A 25,072-nucleotide genomic window follows, 5' to 3' on the forward strand; every position below is an offset into this window, starting at 1 on the left:
AACTGTTGCTAGCTTGGGGAGGATTCACAGACTAATAGATTAACAGTAGCCACAGGCAGAGGTGAAAACAATTCTTGCACTGCTTCTATTGGAATGAGCAGCAGTCTGGATAACAAGGTGCTGTAGATTTCAAGAACTGCTGGGAGTCATCATGGAACAAGTAAATACCTGGGCTCTGTTAGGGAAACTAAGAGTAGGAACAGGTGCACGTATACTTGCATGTACACTGATGCTAGGAGTACAGTAAATAAATTTGATGAATTTGATGTGCTGGTCAAGGTACTGAAGGCAGATATTGTTGCAATATCAGAGACATGGTGTCACACAGATATAAGGAATGCAGAATTGGAATTTAGGAAGTACAATGTGTACAGAAAGGATAGACAAGATAGGAAGGGAACACAAAATCTAAGCCAGTGCATCCAGTTGACATGGGTGTACAGTGCAATGTTGAGTCAGTTTAGTGTGACATAAGCATTGGGAAAGGAAAAATGAGAGTAGGAGTGTGTTTTAGGCCTAATGACTCTGATGAGTACAAATAAACTGTACAGGGAAATGAGAGTGGGCCGGTAAATCAGAATCCCTTATAATGGGGGATTTTAACTTCCCAGATATTGACTGGAACTTGTGGGTTGATCACTCACACACTAGCAAGACTTTTGCAGATTTATTGGATGACTGTTTTCTACAGCAGCATATTCAAGGGGCAACCAGAGGTAGTAATGCTCTAGATCTGATTATTAGCAGTGATTATTCATGCATTAAGAACCTGTAGATAAAGGAATCACTAGGCGGCAGTGATCACAGTACTGATGTGGGATTTACTTAAAGATGTTACTAACATCAGAAGTAAAGGGAAGGGTTTTTGCTTTCGTAAAGGTGACTACAGTGGTCTCAAACAGTTTTTAAATTCTATACAATGGGACCAGCTGATGATGTTACCAACAGCAAATTCTAAGTTGGAAGTATTCAAGAAAGTAATCTTGGAACCTACTAGGCTTTTCATGCCAACTAAGAAATACTGTTCAAGGTTTAGGTCTAAAATGGATGGCAGATGAACTAAGGAGACTTGTGACAGAGAAGAAAACTGCATGGGATACATATAATTATCAGGTGACACAGAAGAGTATGGTAGATATAGGCTAGTCTGTAATCAAGTCAATAAGGAGGTTAGGCAAACAGCAAAGACTTCTTTACTTATATAAACTATAAAAGGAAGGGGATTAATCAGATTAGTCCACTTGATATTGTTGGTTCGACTGTTGATGATTCTGCTCAGGTAGCTGACAAATACTGCATCTACATTGACACATGGAGTTATTTAGGGAGGGGAATACCAGACGTTTTTAAAACTCATTAGCATTAGTAGAGGCATTTGATGCAAGAAAGCAAGCTTATGCAGCATCAGCCAAAAAAATTAAAGTAAAATAAATAAATAAAAAATAACCACTTCCACTTCACCCCTCTGTTCGTTCGAAATACCTGTCCAGCCAAGCCTTAAACTTATTTAGGCTATCAACTTCCACGACAAGGGATGGAAGTCTGTTCCACCTACCAACCACCCGCTGGCTAAAGGCAAATTTCCGCACATCTATCCTACATCTGTCTTTCCTCCATTTGAATTTATGCCCTCTCAGGTGATTATTCTGAGCAAGAGGAAGAATCCCATCAGCATTGAGCATGCTCAAACCATTCAAGGCTTTGTACACCTCTATCAGATCACCTCGCTGCTGCCTAGTCTCCAGACACTGTAATTCGCAAAACTTAAGCCTTTCTTCGTAAGAGCGCCCCTTTGTTCCATTCACTAATCTTGTTGCCCTTCTCTGTACTCGTTCCAGCAGCTCTACATCCTTCTTGAAATGAGGTCTCCAGGCCTGTATACAGTACTCTAGGTGTGGCCTGACCATTGCCTTATACAAGGGAATAATCACCTCCTTATCCCTGCTAGAAAAATTCCTATATATCATTGACAATACACCATGAGCTACTCTTGCAGCCCGTCTGCACTACTCAGAGAACTTCATATCTGCCTGCACAACCACCCCCAGGTCCCTTTCATTCTCTGCCACTGTCAGTGTAGTACCACAGAGTTGATACGTTGCTCTGGGGTTGCTGTTTCCCATATGTAGTACTTTACATTTGTCAATGTTAAACTTCATTTGCCACCTCTCAGCCCATCTGCTCAACCTTTCCAGATCCTGTTGCAGCAGCATAGTGTCAGTAGTGTCCTTGACAACCCTGACAACCTTCGTATCATCTGCAAACTTGGACATTAAGCTTGATATACCATCATCAATATCATTTATAAATACAGAAAACAATAAAGGACCCAATACTGAACCCTGAGGGCCTCCACTAATAACATTAGTCCACGATGAGCAGTGTCCATTGATTACCACTCTCTGTCTTCTCCCCCTCAACCACCCCTTTATCCATAGCAGCAATTTTCCTCCAATGCCACACTGCTCCAATTTGTGCAGCAGTCTTCCATGTGCAACAGTATCAAAAGCCTTTCTAAGATCCAAGTATATAATATCAAAGTTATTCCCTGCATCCAGTTCTTTTGTGACTGCATCATAGTATCCAATCAAATTGGTCAGGCAAGACTTCCCCTTAACAAAACCATGCTGTGTCTGAGCTATAACTGAAGTCTTGTCTAGATGATCCTGCAGTGCTTCTTTAACCAGTGCCTCCATTAATTTTCCGGGAACAGAAATTAAACTCACAGGTCTATAATTACTTGTGTCAGCCTTTGATCCTCCTTTGTGAATTGGGGTCACATTTGCACATCTCCAGTCCATGGGTACCTCCCCTGAGTCCAAGGAAGCTCTCATAATTATGGCTAAGGGTTTGCTTACTTCCATTGCTGCCTCCTTTAATATAACTGGATAGATTCCATCCACCCCAGGTGCCTTTCTTGTGTTTATCTTCAACAATTTCTCCTCCACTTTACTCTCAGTTATTACAAGATTCTCTAGCTTACTGCCAGAGTTGAATACACCTCTGGCATTCCCCTCGCTGAATAACTCCTCATGTGTGAATGTCGATGCAAAATATTCATTTAGTTTGTTAGCTACCTCAGCAGGATCATCAACAGTTGACCCATCGATATCAAGTGGACCAATCTGATTCATCCCCTTCCTTCTAGAGTTTACATAAGTAAAGAACACTTTGCTGTTTTTCTTCGCATCCTTTGCCAAGGATTTCTCGTAATCTGCCTTCGCCTGCCTAACCTCCTTTGTAACTTGGTTACAGATCAACTTGTATCTATCATAGGCTTCTGTGTCACGTGTTAATTTGTATGTATCCCATGCATTTTTCTTCTCTGCCATATGCCTCATTAGTTCATCTGACATCCATTTAGGCCTAAACCTTGAACAATATTTCTTAGTTGGTATGTAAAGCCTAGTAGCTTCCAAGATAAGTTCTTTGAATGCTTCCCATTTTGAATTTGCTGTTGGTAACATCATCAGTTGATCCCACTGTATAGAATTTAAATACTGTCTCAGTCCACCGTAGTCGCCTTTACGAAAGCAATACCCCTTCCCTTTACCCCTAATGGTAGTTACCTCTTTGAGTAAATCCCACTTCAGAACACTGTGATCACTGCCACCTAGTGGTTCATTTATCTGCAGATTCTTAATGCATGAAGAATCACTACTGATAATCAAATCAAGAGTATTACTCCCTCTAGTTGCCTCCCGAACATGCTGATGTAGAAAACAATCATCCAATAAATCCACAAAAGCCCTGCTAGTGTATGAGTGACCAGCCCCCAAATTCCAGTCAATATCTGGGAAATTAAAATCCCCCATAATAAGACTCTCTGATTTACTGGCCCACTCTATTTCTCTGTACAGTTTCTTATTATACTCATCAGAGTCATTAGGCCTATAGCACACTCCTACTCTCAATTTTGATCTCCCAATGCTTATGTCACTCCAAACTGACTCGACACTGCACTGTCCAGTGATGTCGACTGGCTTCACTTCCTTGGATTTTATGTGTTTCTTAACTAATAGCATAACCCCTTCTCCCTTCCTATCCTGTCTGTAGACATTGTACTCCCCAAATTCCAGTTCTGCATTCCTTATATCTGTGTGACACCACGTCTCTGAAATCCCAACAATATCTGCCTTTGATGTTTTGAGCAATACCCAAACAGGGATAAGTTAAACATAAGAAAGGTACATTGGATGGATGGGATCTATCCAGTTATATTAAAAGAAGCAGCAAAGGAAGTAAGCAAACCATTAGCCATTATTATGAGAACATCTCTGGATTCAGTGGAGGTCCCCCCCGTGGACTGGAGATATGCAAATGTATCCTCAATTCACAAAGGGGAATCAAAGGGTGACACGAGTAATTACAGAGCTGTTAGTTTACCTGTGTTCAGGAGAAAATAATGGAGCCACTGGTTAAAGAAGCAATCTGCAGGATCATCTTGAGAAGACTGCATTTATAGTTCAGACACACCGTGGGTTTGTTAAGGGGAAGTCTTGTCTGATCAATTTGATTCGATACTACAATGAGGTCACTAAGGAACTGGATGTAAAAAAAAAAAAAAAAAAAAAATTCTGATTTTATATACTTAGATTTCAAAGGAAAACTTTTGATACTGTTGCACATAAAAGACTGCTGTACAAATTGGAGCTGTATGGCATTAAGAGCAAGTTGCTGCTATGGATAAAGGGATGGCTGAGTGGAAGAAGACAGTAGTATTGGACAGAGTACAGAGTAGTATCAATGGACACTGCTCTATCAAAAGAATGTTAATATCCTAAAAGTTATGATATTGTAACTTTTAGGATATTAACATTCTTTCACCTTTTAAAAACTTACAATACTTCCTTTTTCTACTTTCCTTACTCTTCTAGTCCTTCGCACTTTGTGTACTTTTCACTCCCATCTATGCAAACTTTATCAGACTTACCTATTCTTACATCCTTATATATTATGAAAACAACAGGGATTACCTTTATTTTAGATATAGGAAGCTTCTTTTCCAGCCAACTTGCCTAGCCCAATGCGCTAATAAAAGTTGTAGTTGCTCTATTCCTGTGAACATGACACCCCAAAAAGTTCTTGTCCGACTTAAGGAATGTAGAGAATAATCCCCCCATATCCATTAAGCTTTTTAGACCCCTAAATTTTAATTCTAATGTAAAGCTACAGGACCGAAGAGAATAATCGGTCCATAAGCTTTTAGGCCTTCAAAATTTAATTTTATGTCAATCCACGTAATGGTTTCCTTGCTGCCAGAGATATGGTGTTTGAAGACAGAAGTCTTGAGCGCTCAATGTTGAGACCGAGGGGTCTGAACACTACAGTTCTGACAGTGGGGAAGATGTCCCACATTTTTTTGTAAAATTGATATCCCCCTCCCAAAGAATTATTAGCACATTGGACTAGGAGAGTTGGCTGGAAAAGAAGCTTCCTATATCTAAAATAAAGGTAATCCATGTTGTTTTCTTAATATAGTAGAATATAGGAATTATTGAGCACTTAATAGCTCTCTATTATCAAATACTTATATATACACAGTGGCAGACAAATAATTGCATTGGCTTAAAATAAGTAACATTTGTAGTGAAACATCAGATATAACAGTGTATATACATATATATATATATATATATTTTTTTTTTAATATGAGCTAAGAAAGCACTGAACATTAGGTAAATAATGCAATATTAACTGTGACAGGATTTGCATCCTTCTTCACATTGCTGTAGTAAGACTACAGTGACAAGTTGTCTTATGTTTGTGCTACTTATTGGTACAACGTAAAGCAACTTATCACCTTACAGTTTGAGAGATCAGACTTTTCATACATTTTTGTAAGATTCTGCATATTTCTTTACCTGTGCTATATAACAAGGATGTGAATCCTACTATAGTTGTACTGTGTTATTTACAAGTTCAGAACTTTCTTAGCTGATATTTGAAAAGTTACTATTGATATCTTTTGGTATCTCTCATTGTGTCAGTTTAGACCATCACTGGGTTGTTGTGTCTTTTACTTGAGGTGCCTGACCACTCACTGATGAGGTGGCACTGCATACTAATAAGTAACATACTTCTTTTAGTGGAATGCAACATAAAGAAGTGCAACATAAAGCAACTCATCTTAATAGTCTTACAATTTGAGAAACCAGTGCCTTTTTGTAAGACTTTCTTTCTTTACCTGTGCTATATAATAAAGATTAAATCCTACCATTGGCATACTATATCAATAATCCATATAGTTGTTATCCTCTTCTAGTTTATTTTGCATCCAAGTGCAATTGAAGGTGCAACTTTGTTTCGTGATTGTTGTTTTAAAGGTGAGTAAAAGTTGCGGAATTATATAACTGTACTATAATTCTGGAAATGTGATATCCAGAAGCTGTTATCTAAAAGCACATTTTCATTCAAGGTAAATGTTTTTGGAACTAGTTCCATCAAATTTTCCCATAGTTCAAAATACTTCATATAACTGAAACTTGATTTAACAGAAACCTTTATCTATTCCTGTACTAACATTTATCATCAAGCCAATACTTCAGTATCTCTTAGAAGCAAGGATAATTTGCCTTTCACAACTTTCTTTTCTTTTTTTTTTTTCTTAACTTGAAAAGTAAAAATGACTAGTCTTTTCTACAAAATGTAATAAGTGTGAAGTCCATGTAATGTCTACATTAACAAAGCAATGTATACACTGAAGTGTTTAACATCTAAATACTTTCACTAGCTAATGTGCTTCGAATTCTATTCTATTGGCTATAAAGAAAATGTATCACTAGTAAACAAATAATATAATTTATTAATATTTGATGTTCTGATGTGTATTTGTTATTCTGGTATATTTGGGTCATTTTTACCTTAAACAATATTTCGAATAAAAAGTCCTCAACAATGCACAAAACCGACTGCTTGACTGATGGGCTCAAGTGACATTAATGCGAATTTACATGACAGTAAAAAGTGCATATTATTGCTATGTGCATGTATGATGTTACTAAAAATTTGCTCAGGTCATTCTTACTCATATATACTGCTGTAGAAATAATTATTTCATGCCCTTATTCCAAGCAAAATTGAATGGTAGAGAAATCCATTCAGAGGTTCCCAAGATGTGGGGCATGTCCCTGGGGGCATTTGTTTTTTTTTTGGGGGGGGGGGGAGTATTTTTATGAAACTTATTTTTTAACAAAATACAAGGGAACCACCCCACTAATCAGGGACTCACATCTGGTGAGTATGGGTTTGGCACACCCAGGGTCCTAAGCTGGATATCATCATACTTCCCTTTCTTGGTGATTCCCTTTTACCTCTCTCTCTCTCTCTCTCTCTCTCTCTCTCTCTCTCTCTCTCTCTCTCTCTCTTAGGGTAACTGGGGAATTTTTTTTTTTTTTTTTTTGGCTGGTGCAGCATAAGCCTCAGGCTTCCTTGCACCATATAGCTAATAATAATAATTGTTTGATTACAGTCATTTTGTCACAAAGTAAGGTATTGCGTTAGATAATGATTTTATTGCATCAGCCATTTCTATAAATACGGTGTTGGAAGGGTATACGCACTCATCAGTACCCTGTTTTGTGGCGGTGTAAGCATGGCTCCATGCCACCAAGAAAAAAAAGTGTAGCTATTGTTCTGTCCCAGGAAGGGTTTTCTATGAGTGCTATCACTGATAAAATAGGCTGCCACCAGTCAACAGTATTCCGGGTGCCGAAATTAAAGTGTGAAACCAGTGATGTGAAGAGAACACTTGGATCAGGCCATAAGGGAGTGACTACGTCTTCCCAAAATTGATATTTGAAATGGCTATACCTTCATTATTGCCATGCTAGTGCTCCTGATCTAACACTGGACATTGAGATGGCCTCTGGTGTTGAAACAAGTGCACGAACTATCCAAAGACTGCTTTCAGAATGTGGTCTGCATGCCTAGCGGCCCAAGAAGAAGCCTTTGCTGACCCAACAAATGAAGAAGAAGTGACTTGCTTGGGCTAAAATGCACCTTTCATGGACAAAAGAGCAATGGGACACTGACATCTTTTCTGATGAATCGAAATTCAACCTGCATGGCTCGGATGGGAAGCGATATGTCAGAAGACGAAAATCGAAGGCATACCATCCTGACTGCATAACATTGACTGTAAACTGTAAAGTTCCCACTGGTTGGATGGTCTGGGGATGCATGACAAGCAAAGGGGTGGAGAGTAAATTAAGTTTATTAACGGAACGGTGAATGCAGAAATCTACACTGCTATCTTGGAGGAGTGCCTGAAACTCGTTATTGGGATCATCACACAGATGTCCAAAACTGCATTTTCCAACAGGACTCAGCACCTTACCACACAGAAAAATTGGCAAGTTTTATGCTATTTAGATTTAATGACGAGTTTGTATTCTTATCTCACAAGGCTTAAAACATACTTACCAACATTTTCCCTCGTTTTTCTCCCAGTCATACCTCAGAAATGCTAGCATTACAGTATTGGACTAGCCCAGCAACAGTCAGATTTGAACCCAGATTCAACTGCATGGGAGCACTGTAAAGATGTAGTACAATGAAATTGTGCAACCGTATATCCAGAAGTTGATTAACTCTATGCCAGATCGTTGCAAGACTGTAATTGCAGCTCGAGGAGGAACAACAAAATATTGAGGACTTATTTTGCTGATTTACAGTACATAATACTATTACTGTTAACTTGTCATTTCAGTTTGTACATGAAAATGCAATAAAATGTATGTTTGGTTGTCATGATTGCCATTTGCATGATTTCTCATATTTCCATTAATTATGCATTTCACCTTTTGGGAAAATATTTATGGCAATTAGGTATATCAGGTGGAGTCTTTATTGGATTTCATTCACAGAGATATATATCCCATCTAACAAATACATTTTGAACATTTCTGTAACCCACGATGCAGCCCAAAACACATTTTTGAAATTCACAAGTGATGCAGTTTTTTTTGTCTGCCACTGTATATACAGTACTGCTGTATTTTATACTGATGCATACCTGTTGTGCTTGGGTTTGAATCCCAGTTTTCTGTAAATACCAAACATAAAATAAATTTAACTTTCAGCCATATATTAAAATTAAATGGAATATATAGTTATTTCGTACTTAATGTGTGTTTAAATCACGCAATTTTCAACAAATATTTATCCGTAAATATTTTCCATATACACTTCCTTATTCTTGATAATACCACAAGCCATCCACCTAATATTGTTGATCTGCTCCAATATCAAGATTCTTTTTTTTTCCCCTAGAAAATACAACCTCAGTACTCCAGCCTATGGATCAACATGTGATTAAATCTTTTAAGGCTCAGTATTTAAAGCACATTCTGGCTGATCTAACTGACAAGACTGACCACGAACAGATGAGTATGCAGCAGTATTGGTGAGCCTTCAATATAAAAGATGCTTTAAAATTTGTTGATGCTGTATGCCGTGAAGTTCCACATAACTGTATTCAAAGTCTGTGGCATAAGTTATGTCCAGATCTTGGCAACTTCTTCAAAGTCTCTGATACTGATGAAGATTATGCACAAACTAAATACAAATGCATGAAACTTACTAAAAAGATAGGATTCACTGAAGTGGAGGCAACTGACGATGATTTAATTGATTCGCATCAAGAATTGTCAAATGAAGATGTTTGCACTAGAGCAGCATCAGATTCAAGAGGAGGAGGCAGCAGCGAGCAAAAGCCCAGAGGTTAAATAAAAGCAGAGCCTGACAGTGAAAGGAATATTGAAAGCATTAAATCTTATAGATGAAGGCCTAATGTTAGCTGATGAAGACCCTAATCTTGAACGAAGCTCTAAAGTAAAGTTATGCTAGAACTTGGTTGCTACTTTGGGTCTTTGCGTGAGAAGAGGCACCATGCAAGAAACTAACTCTGGATTCCTTTTTCAAGTGCTGAAGGGAGCAGTCAAGTGAACCCTCCACCTCTTTTGTTAGTGTAACATGCCCACCTATCTGATCGAATCTGAGGGAATGGAATCTGACCACATGATCCCTCTCCTCAATCTGCCTAAGGCCACCCCAAATTCTCTCTCTTAATTGTTGTTTGTGTTGTATATGTTGGTTATAGTGAATGTACTTTTTCTTACTGTTAAAAAAAAAAATAATAATAATAGTAAAAAAAGTAAATCAATAAAGATGAATGAATCGCTTCGGTTGCTCATCATTTTCTTTAGAGTGCCCAGTTTTCCAACCAAAGAAAACGAATAGTATGTACCAGTAGGGATAACTTAGCTAGATGCAAGAATTACTCTCACAGGCCTATTATTGCATTTTTTGGTGATTATTTACATTACGCGTGAATTTAAATCATGAGACATTCTGGAACATAACCCTCATATAAATAAAAAAGACACTGTACCAAATTTGAAAATAGATAATATTAGGAAAACTGTTATTGGGACTACAGAAACAGGTATGCATGAGACATTAATTTTGTATGGCTATCTGTCCATTCAAAGCCCCTGATGAAGTAGTGGAGAGATGGCTAGGTGAATGAATTCCATTTCCTCTAACCATTTTATATTCTTGCTCTTTATATAAAATAATTTATTTTATAGTTTTTAAACATAGTTCTTTAGCTATCGAACCATACAATTTTAATATTTAACTAGTAAAATTAGGATTTAACAATAAAAAAAATAGGCGCACCGGCTACTGCAAGCCCACCAAACTGCTAGTTAGCAGCATCACCATCAGCCATTTTCAATCCACTGCAGGATGAAGGCCTCTCCAACAACTTTCCAGTTCCTTCTGTTTTGCAATGGCCATCCATTTTTCACAAACTCATGAATTTCATCTGTCCATCTCCATTGTTGTCTTCCAGGTTTTCTTCTAGCTCCTCTTGGGTACCAGGCTGTAATTTTATTAGTCCATCTGTCATCATGTCTTCAAGCTATGCATCCTGCCCAAGACCATTTTAGTTCTTTAGTTTTGATAAGAATGTCCTTTACTTCAGTTTGCTGCCTAATCCATGTGTCTCTCTTCTTATCTAACAGTCTGATTCCCAATATAATTCGTTCCAATCTTCGCTGTGTAGTTCTCAGTTTCTCTTCCATTCTTTTGGTGAGTGCCCAAGTTTCACTTCCATAAGTCATGGTGGGAAGTATACATTGGTTCATTATTTTACGTTTCAGACAAATTGGGATATTGCTCCTCAAGTATGTGACTATATTTCCTGAATGCTAACAATCCAAAATTTATTCTTCTCTTGACTTTCAGCCATTTATCATTATTACAGCTAATGACTTGTACCAGATAAGTATATGATTCCACCTTTTCAATTACTGCTCCTTCAATCATTATATCCCTTTCTGTGGCATACTTGTTCATCATTACTTTGTTTTAGCCATATTCATCTTTAGTCCAAAATCCTTACTAGCTGTGCATAACTGATTAAGATTTTCCTCTAATTCTTTGGGATCGTGGCTTATGACCACAATGTCATCTGCAAATCATAAATGGTTTAAGTACTCTCCATTCACATTGACTTCTTTCTGCGACCAGTCTAGTCTTCTGAAAGCTTCCTCAAGGGCAGTAGTAAACAATTTTGGAGATATTGTGTCTCCTTGTCGAACTCCTTTCTCAATTTTAAATTTGCTACTGTCTTTGTCTAGTCTAATAAAGGAGGTAGCATTCTCATATATTTCCTTCAAAATCATAATATATGGGGTATCTGTGCCTTGTCTTTGCAGTGCTTAAAACATTGCCTTATGCTATATGAAGTGAAATGCCTTTTCATAATCCACAAATGCCAGGCATAACGATGTTATATATTCATTTGCTTTCTTCCTTAGCTGTGATATTACAAAGGTGATCCATAGTTGAGAATCCTGTCCTAAAGCCAGCTTGCTCTTTCGGTTGATTCTCATGAAGTATTCTTTCTAATCTATTAGTAACGACACTTGTGAACAACTTGTAGATGTGGGATAACAAGCTAATTGGTCTATAATTTCCAATTTCTGATTTATCTCCTTTCTTATGATTGCATTATTCCACTCTTTAGACATCACACCTTTTCTAATGAAATTTGAAGAGTCTTGCCAGTTTTTGCGTCATGTCTCTTCTCCTCCCAATTTTAACAACTCTACAGTAACTTTGTCTTCCCCAGGGGCTTTCTGATTCTTCATTTTCTTCAACGCATGTTCTACCGCATCAGGAAGGATATCAGGTATGTTGTATGTGTTACTAATTTGCGATCCATCATCCCTACTGCTGGCATCATTCCCTCACTCCTTGTATAATTATCTATAGTAGGCTGCTGCTATTTGGATTATGCCTTCTCTGCTATTTATAAGTACACCATTGCTAGCACCATTAGACCTTAATGCCTGAAATGCCTTCCATTCAAGCTATAAATTACACGGAAAATATCAATCCAAAAATAAATAGGATCATACCCTAAGTAAAACAATGCATAAAATGCTTAATTGATAACTATTACAATAACATTAATTAAAGTTTAGCAGTAGCAATAATTAAAACATATCTACAGCACCACTCTAAAAATGAACAGTTTATCTTTATAGCACATGAAACAAAATAACAATAAAGTTTATTATTAGCCATAGGGTGCAAGGAAACCAAACTTTTGCTGCACCAGCCAAAAAAAAAAAAAATTTGAGAGTTACCCTGAGAGAGAGAGAGAGAGAGAGAGAGAGAGAGAGAGAGAGAAAACAAGAGTCAAAAGTAGAAGGGAATCCCCAAGAAAGAGAAGAATAATAATATCCAGCTCAAGACCCTGGGTCTGCCAAATCCATACTCACCAGATGCGAGCCCCTGGGGTTTATATACAGGGTGATTCACTACCAGTGCGACAAACTTGCAGGAGGTGTAGGGGGCACAAAGACGAATCGGAATCACATAGCATTGCAGGATCCGAAATGCCTTCGTCATGCGGTAGAGGACATTGAACAGGAGGTCGCGTGAACAGCGATCCCGCTGGAAGTCAGCATTTGCGAACCGGTTCCCGAGGCAGTAGGATGGACGAGTATTCAAACGTTGAACTGGCCGACATGCACCTTGCATATGGAGCTGCGGACTGTAACGGGTGCGCCGCTCTGCGCTTGTACCAGGAACGTTTCCCGCACAGGCGTGCTCCTCATCATACGATTTTCGCACATGTACACAGAAGGTTACAAGAGACTGGTTGTTTCACGAGAGGTACCATGAATCGAGAGCGAACGACGAGGATGCCAGACAATGAGGAGAATGTCCTACATCTTGCAGAAGGCAATCCGAGTACGAGTACTTGAGCGATAGGCCAACGATTGGGTATTTCCCAATCCACTGTATGGAAGATACTGTCAACAAACCAAATGAGTTCATACCATCTGCAACGTGTCCAATCATTGGAGCCTGAGGATTATCCACTCCGGAGGAGTGGATAATCCTCAGGCTTTTGCTACTTGGTTTCTTCAACAGAAATGGTTCGCAAATGCTGACTTCCAGCGGGATCGCTGTTCACGCGACCTCCCGTTCAATGTCCTCTACAGCATGACAAAGGCATTTCGGACCCTGCAATGCTATGTGATTCCGATTCGTCTTTGTGCCCCCTACACCTCCTGCAAGTTTGTTGCACTGGTAATGAATCACCCTGTATATAAGTTAAGAAATATAAGTAATATAGTGAAGAGATATACAAAAAGAGTATAGAATTATACAGAAAAGAGTATAGAAACAGAAGAAATCATAGTATAAAATAAAACGTATAAAAAATATACAAATAAAAATAGAAAAGGGCATTTTTGTATAACACCCGACTTTGGCATCATTATCAAGAGTTAACCAACAAAATTAGATGAACAGACAATATAAAGTGTGTTTCTGATGCAAAGCACATGCCTGGAAATAATAATAACAGGAAGGATTAAAGAATTAGTGAAGAATTTGAGGTTAAGCACCTTTTCTTGCTACATCTGGTGAGTATGGACTTGGCACAACCCAGGGTCCTGAGCTGGATATCATCATTCTTCTCTTTCTTGGTGATTCCCTTATACTTCTGATCCTTGCTTGCGTTCTCTGGGTAATTCAGAAATTTTTTTTTTTTTTGGTTGGTGCAGCATAAGCCTCAGGCTTCCTTGCACCATATGCTAATAATAATAATAATAATTATTATTATTATTTTGCTTTCTTTCCTATCCTGAGCTTATTTATCATGAATTTAACTACATACCTTCAAATTTTTTTTTTCTGCTTGAGGCATTTATTGTCTTCATCTTTTACACTCCAGATATTTCCACTGTATTATTGTTTGTTTTGGTTTCATTTTAGTTGCAACTGGTTGTGGTGAGTTCATTTTGTTGCTCTGCTGAATCAGCCATAAATCACATCCTATATTATTTGTAATGAAAGGTAAAACTGTAGCCATTTATCAATCCACTGCAGGATGGAAGCCTCCTCAACGATTCATGTCGAGGGTAATGGACCATAATCTGTTGGTCCAGTGGGGTTGGTAGAGTGACCTCCTTACAGGCATCCTCCGTAGCTGAGTGATCAGGAGCAGAAGTTCAGTAGTACACACTCTTTGAGTAGACCAGTGTTCAAACTCCTGACTGAATTGTTGAGAAGGCTTCCATCCTGCAGTGGATTGATAATATTATTTGTATTCTTCCCCATATATATTCCCTTTGGCTTCAACCTCATAAATTCTGAAATCAATCTAAATTCACTGATATGTTAATCTTTTGTTTTATCATTATTTTCTGGCATGTGCTTTGGATCAAAAACATACTATACTGTGATCTTTTCATGCAATTTTGGTGTTGACCCTTGATAACGCACTAGGGTTGTGCATTATAAGACAATATCCTTTTCTATTTTTATTTTGTATATGTATATTTTTTATGCCGTGATTTCTTTCATTTATTTAGTATATATTTCTTTACTCTTTTTCTATATGTATTCACTCTATTAATTATATCAATTAACTTACATTCATTATGGTCATTGTGTTCTTTCTGACTATTAGTAGCCCTACTCCATGAAATGCTTTTATCATTGCCAGTTTCTTCCTTTTCTTTTTATATACCAAAACACATCTCAAAAATATTGGTACAAATGTTTAGGGGAGGTAGGTAACATCTAAAGGAATGTGAATCGCATAGGAACCCATAACTGGAAACGTCACGGGAAAGTAGTAGCAGAGGCACAAGAAGCAGAAATGACACAAGACAGTAATTAGTGGCAAACATTTATTTGACATAATATTAACAAGTCGAAGGTGGAATCAATCCCCCAACGGAAATTTAGAAAACCTGGAGAGAATACAAACGTTCACTTTTGGATTCGATATGTATTGCAAATTTGGTAGCGATGGGCAGTTAATATCCACTGAAGAAAACGGGTCAAAACTATTCTATAGTTCTGGAAAATACCGATACTTGATATCATTTCTAATTTAGAAGGTATTCAGAAAAAGTTAATAAAAATAGCAAATACAGAAAATCTCACATAAGAAATAAGGTAAAACATAGCTTGTCATGGTCTTCCCTTAGCTTCTCTCAGTTAATGTTAGGAAGTAAACCATTTCAAAATTCAATATAAAAATTAAGGAAATGGTCCATTATGGTGTATCACGTTTTGCCAGCATGGTGAAAAAAAAAAAAAGAAACATTGCTGAGCGAACAAGAGAATTCGAAACAAAAACTAAGATCATATTCTAAATTAATAAACATCATAGCACCGTGTTAATTAAAACAAAATTCAGCGACACTCTTTTCGGATAAATTCAGACAAGCTAATTGAAAACAAGCGAATCAGAAAATAAGAGAGTGAGATCCAACTGAAATAAATTAAATTAAAAAACCAAATTCAAAAGACAAGCATACTTTATTTACATACAGGGTGTCTCAAAAATATTGGTACAAACGTTTAGGGGAGGTAGGTAACATCTAAAGGAATGTGAATTGCATAAGAACCCATAACTGGAAACGTCACCATAAGTCGGTAGACGGTGCTGTTCATCAGTTCACGAGAGGGAAAATTTCTGGTTTACTCATTCAAGCAATAGTTGCCGCACGAAGAGCATGCATCGATATACAAACTGTGAGCTGGCAGACATGCGCCTAGTGTATGGATTAGCAGAGAGCAATGGACGAGCTGCTCAACCAATTTATGGAGAAAGCTTCCCAGACAGACATGTACCGACCACCATTTGTTTGTGCGAATGCATCAAAATTTTTGCGATTATGGGTCATTTAGAGGTAACAGGAGTAGTGCGGGCAGACCACGTTCGACGCGAACTCCAGCCATGGAACAAAGTGTGTTGAATGCCGTCCAGAATAATCCTACTACCAGCACGTGCCGTTGTCTCTGCCTTAGGAGTGTCTCGTTGCAGTGTACAGTGTGTCTGGCACGACGATTCCTTACACCCCTTTCATCTCCAAAGAGTTCAGTTACTGCTCCCCCAAGCTCATCCTGCACGTGTGGCTTCTCCAAGGAAGTGTTCAAGACTTGAACTTTCCAGCCTATGTTTTGTTAACGGATGAGGCTTATTTCACTCGGGAAGGCTTATTCAATCAGCACAATGCTCATGTGTGGGCTCACGACAACCCACACGGTGTGCACCCCCATGCGGCACATTATTGCTTTGCAATAAATGTGTGGGCAGGTATGTTTGGTGACTGCTTAGTCCCACATGATCTCCACTAAATATCGGATCTTTCTTGAACAAGTTCTACCAGGGTTACTTGACGATGTTCCAGCAAATGTGAGATGCAACATTTGGTTTCATCATGACGGGGTGCCTACCCATTATGGAAGGTGTGTTCGTGACCATTTGAACAGGCATTTTGGGCATCAATGGATGGGCCGTGGTGGACCCATTGCCTGGCCCCCACGCTCACCTGATTTATTGAGCCTTGATTTCTTCCTGTGGGGGGGTCCTGAAATCTATCGTGTATGAATCGCCTGTGGAGACGGAAATGGATCTCGTGGCAAGACTCGTCTGCGCTGCTGCTACTGTCAAAGTAACTCCAGGTGTGTTTGAATGTGTCCGCCAATCCATGGTGCGTCGGTGTCACGCATTCATCGCATCTCGTGGTGGAACCTTCGAGCATCTGTTGTAACATCATGAAATGCATCCATCTCATACTCCATTATTAATATTATGTCAAATAAATGTTTGCCACTAATTACTGTCTTGTGTCATTTCTGCTTCTTGTGCCTCTGCTACTACTTTCCCGTGACGTTTCTGGTTATGGGTTCCTATGCGATTCACATTCCTTTAGATGTTACCTACCTCCCCTAAACATTTGTACCAATATTTTTGAGACACCCTGTATACATACAGTATATATATATAAAATATATCATTTGCAGCCTGATGGGGCCTCCTTGGATTACCATCTGGCTTTTCAGTGAAAAACAGTTTACCCCACCCTGCCTCTAACATAGGTTGTATATTAGAGGCTAGATGAGTACGACAGGTTTAAAGATTCATTTACTAACAAAGTTTCGTCCTCCATCACCCTGAATGCGGTACCACATTCAAGTTGGTGGAGGATGAAAGCGGCCTAGGAGTAACTGTACAGTTTGATATGAAGTTCTTTGAGAAGTGCACACAGACTGCCAAAAGAGCTCATTGGGGGTATTCTTGATGATATACAGGAATTTTGCATGCAGGGGCAAGGAGGTGATTATCCCATTCTATAAGGATATATAATTGATTAGGCCACATCTTGGGTACTGAATAGGGGTTTGGAAGCCTCATTTTAAGAAATGATGTGTATCTCTTGGAAACTGGTACAGAGAAAAGCAACCAGATTAGTCAAAATAGAAAGGGATACTTTTACCACAAAAGACTTCGGTTCTGCAAACTGCAGTACTTGAAAATAACGGTGTTTGCAAGGTGACTTCACTGAAGTTTTTAATACTTTAAATGGATCGAGTAAACATAATGATGGTGGAATTCTTCCTCTTCAGACAACACATACAAAGGCATGTAAACTCAAATTGAAAAAAAAAAAAAAAAAAAAAAGGATGGCTAGAGGACAGATATGTGGAAATTTGCTTTCATTCCGAGAGTAATTGATTATGGGAACAAACTACTGCCTAGTGTTGTGGGAGTGAACAGTTTGAATAAATTTAAGGAAGAATTCAATATATTATATGGGATAGTTGGATGAGATCGGTGGGGTGGTGGTGTTTCTCCCCCCCCCTTGACACTGTATAAGTTTGCTCCCTTGCATCATTTGCCAGTACCACTATTAATTGCTACTACTAATAATAATACATAGTACAAAGTGATTAGGGTCAAGCAGCACTGGTTGTTTCCCACAACTCTGCGATTAGTTCGTGTTGAATACAGTAACTTGTAAAGGCCAGATAGTGCGAGTAATGTATGGTTTATGTGGTGTAACGTATAGTTATGTTTTTTTTATCTGGCTTCTTAACTAGGGCCCATGGAATGGCACCAATCCATAATTACCAAACCAGGTGCAGGGAGCGAGGCCAGATGGTAGGAATTAGATGCTCTGACAAGGAGAACCGTGGCATCGCCTGAGCATACCAGGTGGATCTCAAAAAAAATAAAAATTTCTATTGGAAAGGAGCATGGGGATGACAACAGTTCAAGTTTTGAGGATGGGTGAGGTCTAAGGAGATAGACAATGGAATAATTCCCCCAGGAATTCATAGGATGGGGAACAGGGTGCGCTTGCAGATGCAACCCACCCTCCACAAGGAAGGTGGGTTGCAGGATAGTAGAGCCCACCAGGCAAAAGTTTGATGGGGAGGGAGATGAGCAATGCCCTGGGAGTGTTTGGAGGTTTGATTTTTGATTGATTTTGATTTTTTATGGCACAAAAACAAGTGTTTGGAGGAGTTAGGGGGAATAGGATCAGGGCACCCTAAGTGGGAGCATTGGTTGTTGCCATCTAATGATAATAATACAGTAAACTCTATGAAATTTGACATTCTTGGAGACTGAGAAAGTGTCATTATTTCCAGATTTTAGAGAGGTATACTATAGCCTACTACAGTACAGGTCATAGCAAAATCAAAATGTCAACAATAGTAGGTGTTATTTGAAAGGTTCATCTGGGCTAAGGAATAAAGACAATATGTTAGCATTTACCATTAAAAAAGGACGCTCTTTTTCCAGATCTGCTAAAGAGAAAATAATCATTTCAATTAACAAAGTCACTAAAAGGTAAATGTAAACTTTCACTGTCACAATATTTCTGCTTACATTATAAACTTTGAATTTACATATTTGTCAACTTATAACACGCTGCGGCGTGGAAGACGTACCCTAATTTTGGAATGATAAATTTAAGAAAAAAAACTTTTGAAAAAAATTTATTGTTAATACAATGGAAATTGGATTATTACTCCTCTTATGGAATAGAATACAATTATTACTCTTATTATTTTAGTATTATTCAACTTCAGCTCATTACTGACTTGATTATCATTATCCTCAACATCATCATCCTCTTCACTAGTATTGCTGTCACTCTCATACAATAAATGATCTTCAGTGACATCCATTGCATTACTGCCATACATTGCATTCTAGGTGGTAGATGACTTTCATCAACGGGTGAAATACCACCACGTTGCTTATTGGAGACTTGAAGTGGTGGAACCCATGTTTAGTCTCCAGAGCTAAGTTCCGGTCAACCCTTCCCCATCTCTTCCATCATGCAGTATGACTGATGACTTTTGAGTTTATGATGAACATCATGGTGAGATCCAATCTTCATTACATTTCGAGGGTACAGCTCTAAAACAGTATACGCAGGCCGGGTTTTATTGGCGCATTAGCGGCTAAGGCTATAATGTGCTACGACGGCCGGCCGCTAGTTAGTACACCGGACTGAACCTATTGGTAACTCTTTAGGAGGCTTCTGGATCAGCTAGTGTGTAATCTTGCTACCTCTACTCTGCCAGATAGCGACTAGAAGGAGTCCGAGTAGTGTGTATGCGGAGGCGTTGTCGAGGCCACATTATGTCAAGGATCTGGGTATATTCTTACCATGTGTACGCCATATCCAAAAATTTCATTACTTCATACATGTCCCCCCCACTTTTTCTTACTATTGAATACACCATGAATTGTCAAACTAATACAGTAAGCTTATCTGCAAAAAGAGCTAAACCTCCCAAACACATCCTAGTTCATTTCACAAATATACGTGGTCTCAATTCTAGTCTCAATGATGTCCATTTCCACTTGCAGTCTGCCAAACCCCATGTACTTTTTTTTGACAGAATCTCAGTTATCGGTTGATTCGACCACTGCTCATCTCAGTTGCCCAAATTATTCGCTGTATGATTCCTTTCACCTCAAAGGTGGTACTTGTGCATATGTCAGTTCCGATATTCCCGGTCAGAGACTTGGTAATTTGGAATTTCCTCGTTTCGATCTTCTCTGGCTTAAAATCTCTCTACCTCATTGTGTTAAATTCATTTGTTGTGTCTACCGTTCTCCCAACTCCACTAATCACTCTGAGCTCTTTGACTTCCTCTCTTTGCAACCTGACATTCTCCAGTCCAACTTTCCTAACAGCGAGGAAATTTTCCTTGGTGATTTTAATGTTCACAACACCAGCTGGCTTCCGTTTTCCAGTCACATCGACCCAGCTGGTCGAGATGCTGAGGCTTTTGCAATTACTAAATGACCTTGCACAGATTGTTCACTTACCTACAAGAATACCGGACAATCCTAACCATACAACCAACACACTTGATCTTTTTCTCACAAACAACCCTTCTAAGTACACGGTCAAAGTGAGTGGTCCTTTAGGGACCTCAGATCACAACTTGGTTCTGTCTTTTCTCCAATGGAGCCTTTATTTCATGGCTAATCCCAACCTCGTATTGTTTGGCATTACAAGAATGCAAAATGGGATGACCTGCGAGATTTCTTTTCTTCTTTTCCTTTTTTTTTTTTGGTAGTTATTGGCGCATCGGCTTCTGTGGCCATAGTGCACTTCCCAAGGTTTTTTGCAGTACTTTGATCCAAGGCGGGATTCAAACCCGCGAGGTCCGAGGCAGGATTCGAACCCGCGACCTTTGGGTTGCCAGGCAGGCGCTTTACCCACCTGGCTAGCCTGGTCGGCTTCTCTTCCTTGGTCGGATTACTGTTTCAAAACTTCTGATGTTAACGTTTGATCGTGTCAGTGAAATTATTCTTGTAGGAATGGAATCCTTCATTCCACTCTCCACTTTAAAATCTCATCCTTTATCTAAACCTTGGTTTTCCAATAAATGTGCTAAGGCTGTTCAAGAGAAGAATGTTGCATATCGTAATTGGCTTGTTTCAAATCTTCACATTCATTTTCTGCCTTCACCAAAGCTCGCAACAATTATAAATCAGTCCTTACTAGATTTTGAACAGGCTAAGAGTAGAAAACTAGATTCTTGCCCTAATGATAGCCGAGCATTCTGGTCTCTTGCTAAAGCTATTGGCTGCAACTTTTGTCCATCTCTGTCAAAATCAGATGGTTGTGTTGTCGCTTCAGCAAGGATAAAGCTGACTAGCTAGCATCCCATTTTTCTTCCAACTCCTGTATTAGTGATCTTGGTAAAACACCTCCCACCATTCCCAACATGCTCCATTCAATGTCTCCTGTGGTCTTCTGTCAAAAGGATGTCAGAAGGATTTTGACAAATCTTGATGCTAAGAAAGCTCCAGGTCCTGATGGCATTTCTCCACTTGTTCTCAAAACCTGTGCTCCCAAACTAACTGCTGTTTTTTTTCCACCTTTTTTCACTTTCTTATTCCTAAGGTGTTTTCCCTTCTGCTTGGAAATTTGCTCATATCCAGCCAGTTCCTAAAAATGGGGACAAATCCCTCCCATCAAATTATCGTCCCATTGCAATTACTTCTACTCCTTCTAAAGTAATGAAAAAATCAATCAACCGCCAACTCTTAAACTACCTAGAAGCCTTCCGTCTGATCAATGATTGCCAGTATGGATTCAGTCAGTGTCGATCCACTGGTGATATTCTGGCTTATGTTACCAATTTATGGGCAAATTCAATGGAAAAGTTTGGGGAAACAAGCAGTTGCTCTTGACATCTCAAAGGCTTTTGCTCGTGTTTGGCATAAAGGTCTTCTAAACAAGTTTCCATTTTATGGTTTGCCAACTGTTTTTTTTTATTATTATTATTATTATTATTAATATCCATATGATGCAAGGAAGCCTGAGGCTTATGCTGCACCAGGAAAAAAAAAAAAAAAAAAGTTCCCGAGTAACCCTGAGAGAGAGAGAGAGAGAGAGAGAGAGAGAGAGAGAGAGAGAGAGAGAGAGAGAGAGAGAGAGAGAGAGAGAGAGAGAGAGAGAGAGAGAGAGAGAGGGAGAGGGAGAGAGAGAGAGTGTCAAAAGTAGAAGGGAATCACCAAGAAAGAAAAGAATGATGATATCCAGCTCAGGACCCTGGGTGTGCCAAGCCCATACTCACCAGATGTGAGCCCCCGGGGATTTTGCAAATGGTTATCCAGTTTTCTCTCTGATCGCTCACTGAGGGTGATGGTAGATGGCTCTCTGTCTTCTAACTTTTCCACTAATGCTGGTGTCCCCAAGGGTTCAGTTCTTTCCCCCACTCTTTTCCTCTTGTATATTAATGACCTTCTTCCATTAACTGGAAATCCTATCCATAGTTTTGCTGATGATAGCACGTTGCATTCCACTTTACATTTTGAGAAACCTTGCCCTGCTCAATCAACCTCAACTTCTTGAATATCTGCTACCAATTCCTTAAATGCCGATCTCCAGATAATTCTCCACTGGGGCAAAGACAACTTAGTTGATTTCAATCCTTCTAAAACTCGGACTTGTCTTATATCTCGCAAAAAGGATTCTTCTGCTCCTATGATTATCTTTGGTGATACTCCAATTTCTAGGCAAAATGATATATCTCTTTTGAGGATTACCCTGACGTCTAATCTCTCTTGGCACTAGCGCATTATAAATATTGCTTCCTCTGCATCTAAAAACAAACTTGGTTTTCTGTTTCGCTCTTGGCATTACTTTTCTTCCAAATAGCTGTTCACTCTGTACAAATTGCAAATCCACCCTATGATGGAATATTGTTCCTACATCTGGGGCAGTGTCCCTAAAACCTCTCTCAGGCTTCTAGATTCCATTCAGAAGAGGACAGTTAGGTTAATTAAAGACTCCTCTCTAACAGTCTCTCTCCACTTGCTGTCTCACAGACGTACTATTTCTGCTGCATGGCTTTTCTACAGATACTTCCGTGGGCACTGTTCTTCTGAATTGGCTTCTATAATTTCCGCTCTCTTTCAAAACAGTCCGAGCACAACATCCATTTACTGTCCAACTTCAAACTCACAGAACCGACTTTTCATCTTCTTTGTTTATTCATTCAACTGCCATTTTCTGGAACAAACTTCCTTCGTACGTATTTCCTGAAAATTACAGTCTACAGAAGTTCAAGCCTAACGTCAACAAATATCTTCTTTCTTCTTCTCAACCTCCAACTCAAGCATGGTACTAAGTACTGTAGGTTCTAATACCTCTCGTGTTTGGGGTTTACATAAAAAAAAAAAAACAGTTATACCACATTTTTTAAAGGACTTGACCACAATTTCAGTCTTAACATCATGCCATGACTTCAGCACTCATTCACACACTTATGCTATTGATGGACATTTCATCCTTCCCACACTTATGCTATTGTTGGACATTTCATCCTTCCACACAGGCGTCGTATCATGGTCACCCTCTATCATCCATTTATTTTATTGCCCCCGCATGTTATTCTTGAATGGCTTATTGATGTTGACATCTAACGGCTGTAACTGGAAAGTTAAGCCACCCTCAAAAATTATTGCCAATTCTGTGTTCATCATTTTGGCCAGTCGTTTGATGTTTACAGTCCTATATGCTCTAAACTGATCCCATCCTAGTAGTGCATTTTTAAGCAGTCGTCCACCAGGATGCTTGGACCAAACTTTTACAAACAAACCAATCTTTGATAGATTCACCATCTCTCTGGTTGTTCAAGTACGTGAATTCCATTTGGCACTTTATCCTCCAGGAAAGTTTCTTTTAAAAATTAACATTGGCGACAGTTTGGTCCCATCAGCACAACAAGTTAAAACTGCGGTGTAGTGTGTTTTTTGATGTCCAGTGGTTTTAATAGTTATACATTTTTGCCCTCTCAGACTTACTGTTTTATTGGATGGCACATCAATAGTCAACGGAATTTCATCCATAATTGCAATTTGGCTAAGTTCGTAGTTGCTTTTTTCCAGCATTAAGGCCAAATTTATGGAAATTTAATATTTTCTGTTCGTACTCAGCAGGCATTCTCTGGGCTACCGGTATTCTAGTTTTTGTGTGTAAACTTAAAACTTGTTTCTTTTCATGAAGCGATAACATGTGCAAATGTATTCCCAATTCACAAAGGGGGATCGAAGGGTGACACGAGTAATTACAGACCAGTTAGTTTAACTTCTGTTCCAGGTAAAGTAATGGAGTCACAGGTTAAAGATGCATTGCAGGATCATCTAGACAAGACTGCAGCAATAATTCAGACACAGCATGGGTTTGTTAAGGGAAAGTCATAATATAGGATATTATGATGTGGTTACAAAGGAACTGGATGCAAAAAATAATTTTGATATCATATACTTTGATACCATATACACTGTTGCGCATGGAAGACTACTGTACAAATTGGAGCAGAATGGTATTAAGGATAAGTTGCTACAATTGATAAAAGGATGGTTGAATGGGAGAAGACAGAGGGTAGTAATCAATGGGTGCTGCTCTTCGTGGACTAATGTTATTAGTGGAATCCCACAGGGTTCGGTGTTGAGTCCACTGTTGTTTTGTATATTTATCAATGATATTGATGAAGGTATATCAGGCTTAGTGTTGAAGTTTTCAGATGATACAAAAGTTGGCAGGGTTGTTAATGACAGTAATGGCAGTGTGCTACTGCAACAGGATCTAGAAAATTTGGGCAGATGGGCTGAGAAGTGGCAACTGAAGTTTAACCTTGACAAATGCAAAGTACTGCATATGAGTAGAAGTAACCACCCCAGAGAAACGTATCAATTGTG

General features: G+C 38.9%; 1 protein-coding gene across 2 annotated transcripts in view; it reads right to left on the minus strand.

Annotated features, from left to right (window-relative positions):
- LOC150085440 (cytochrome c oxidase subunit 6C-like) overlaps window positions 1-25,072 on the minus strand; it is a 91,961-nt gene that overhangs the window by 63,673 nt on the left and 3,216 nt on the right. Inside the window, exon 1 of one of the 2 annotated variants that reach the window (XM_090373245.1) lies at window positions 8,425-8,549. The exons of the other annotated variant lie outside the window; for it this stretch is intronic. Coding sequence (XP_090229371.1) covers window positions 8,425-8,455 — 31 coding nt within the window. The 5' untranslated portion in view covers window positions 8,456-8,549. Of the gene's footprint in view, window positions 1-8,424; window positions 8,550-25,072 lie in introns of those variants that run through there. 2 annotated transcript variants of the gene reach the window in all.

Source organism: Mastigoproctus giganteus, chromosome 5 (genome assembly GCF_048544385.1).
Source record: "Mastigoproctus giganteus isolate SK-2022 chromosome 5, ASM4854438v1, whole genome shotgun sequence".
NCBI lineage: Eukaryota > Metazoa > Arthropoda > Arachnida > Uropygi > Thelyphonidae > Mastigoproctus > Mastigoproctus giganteus.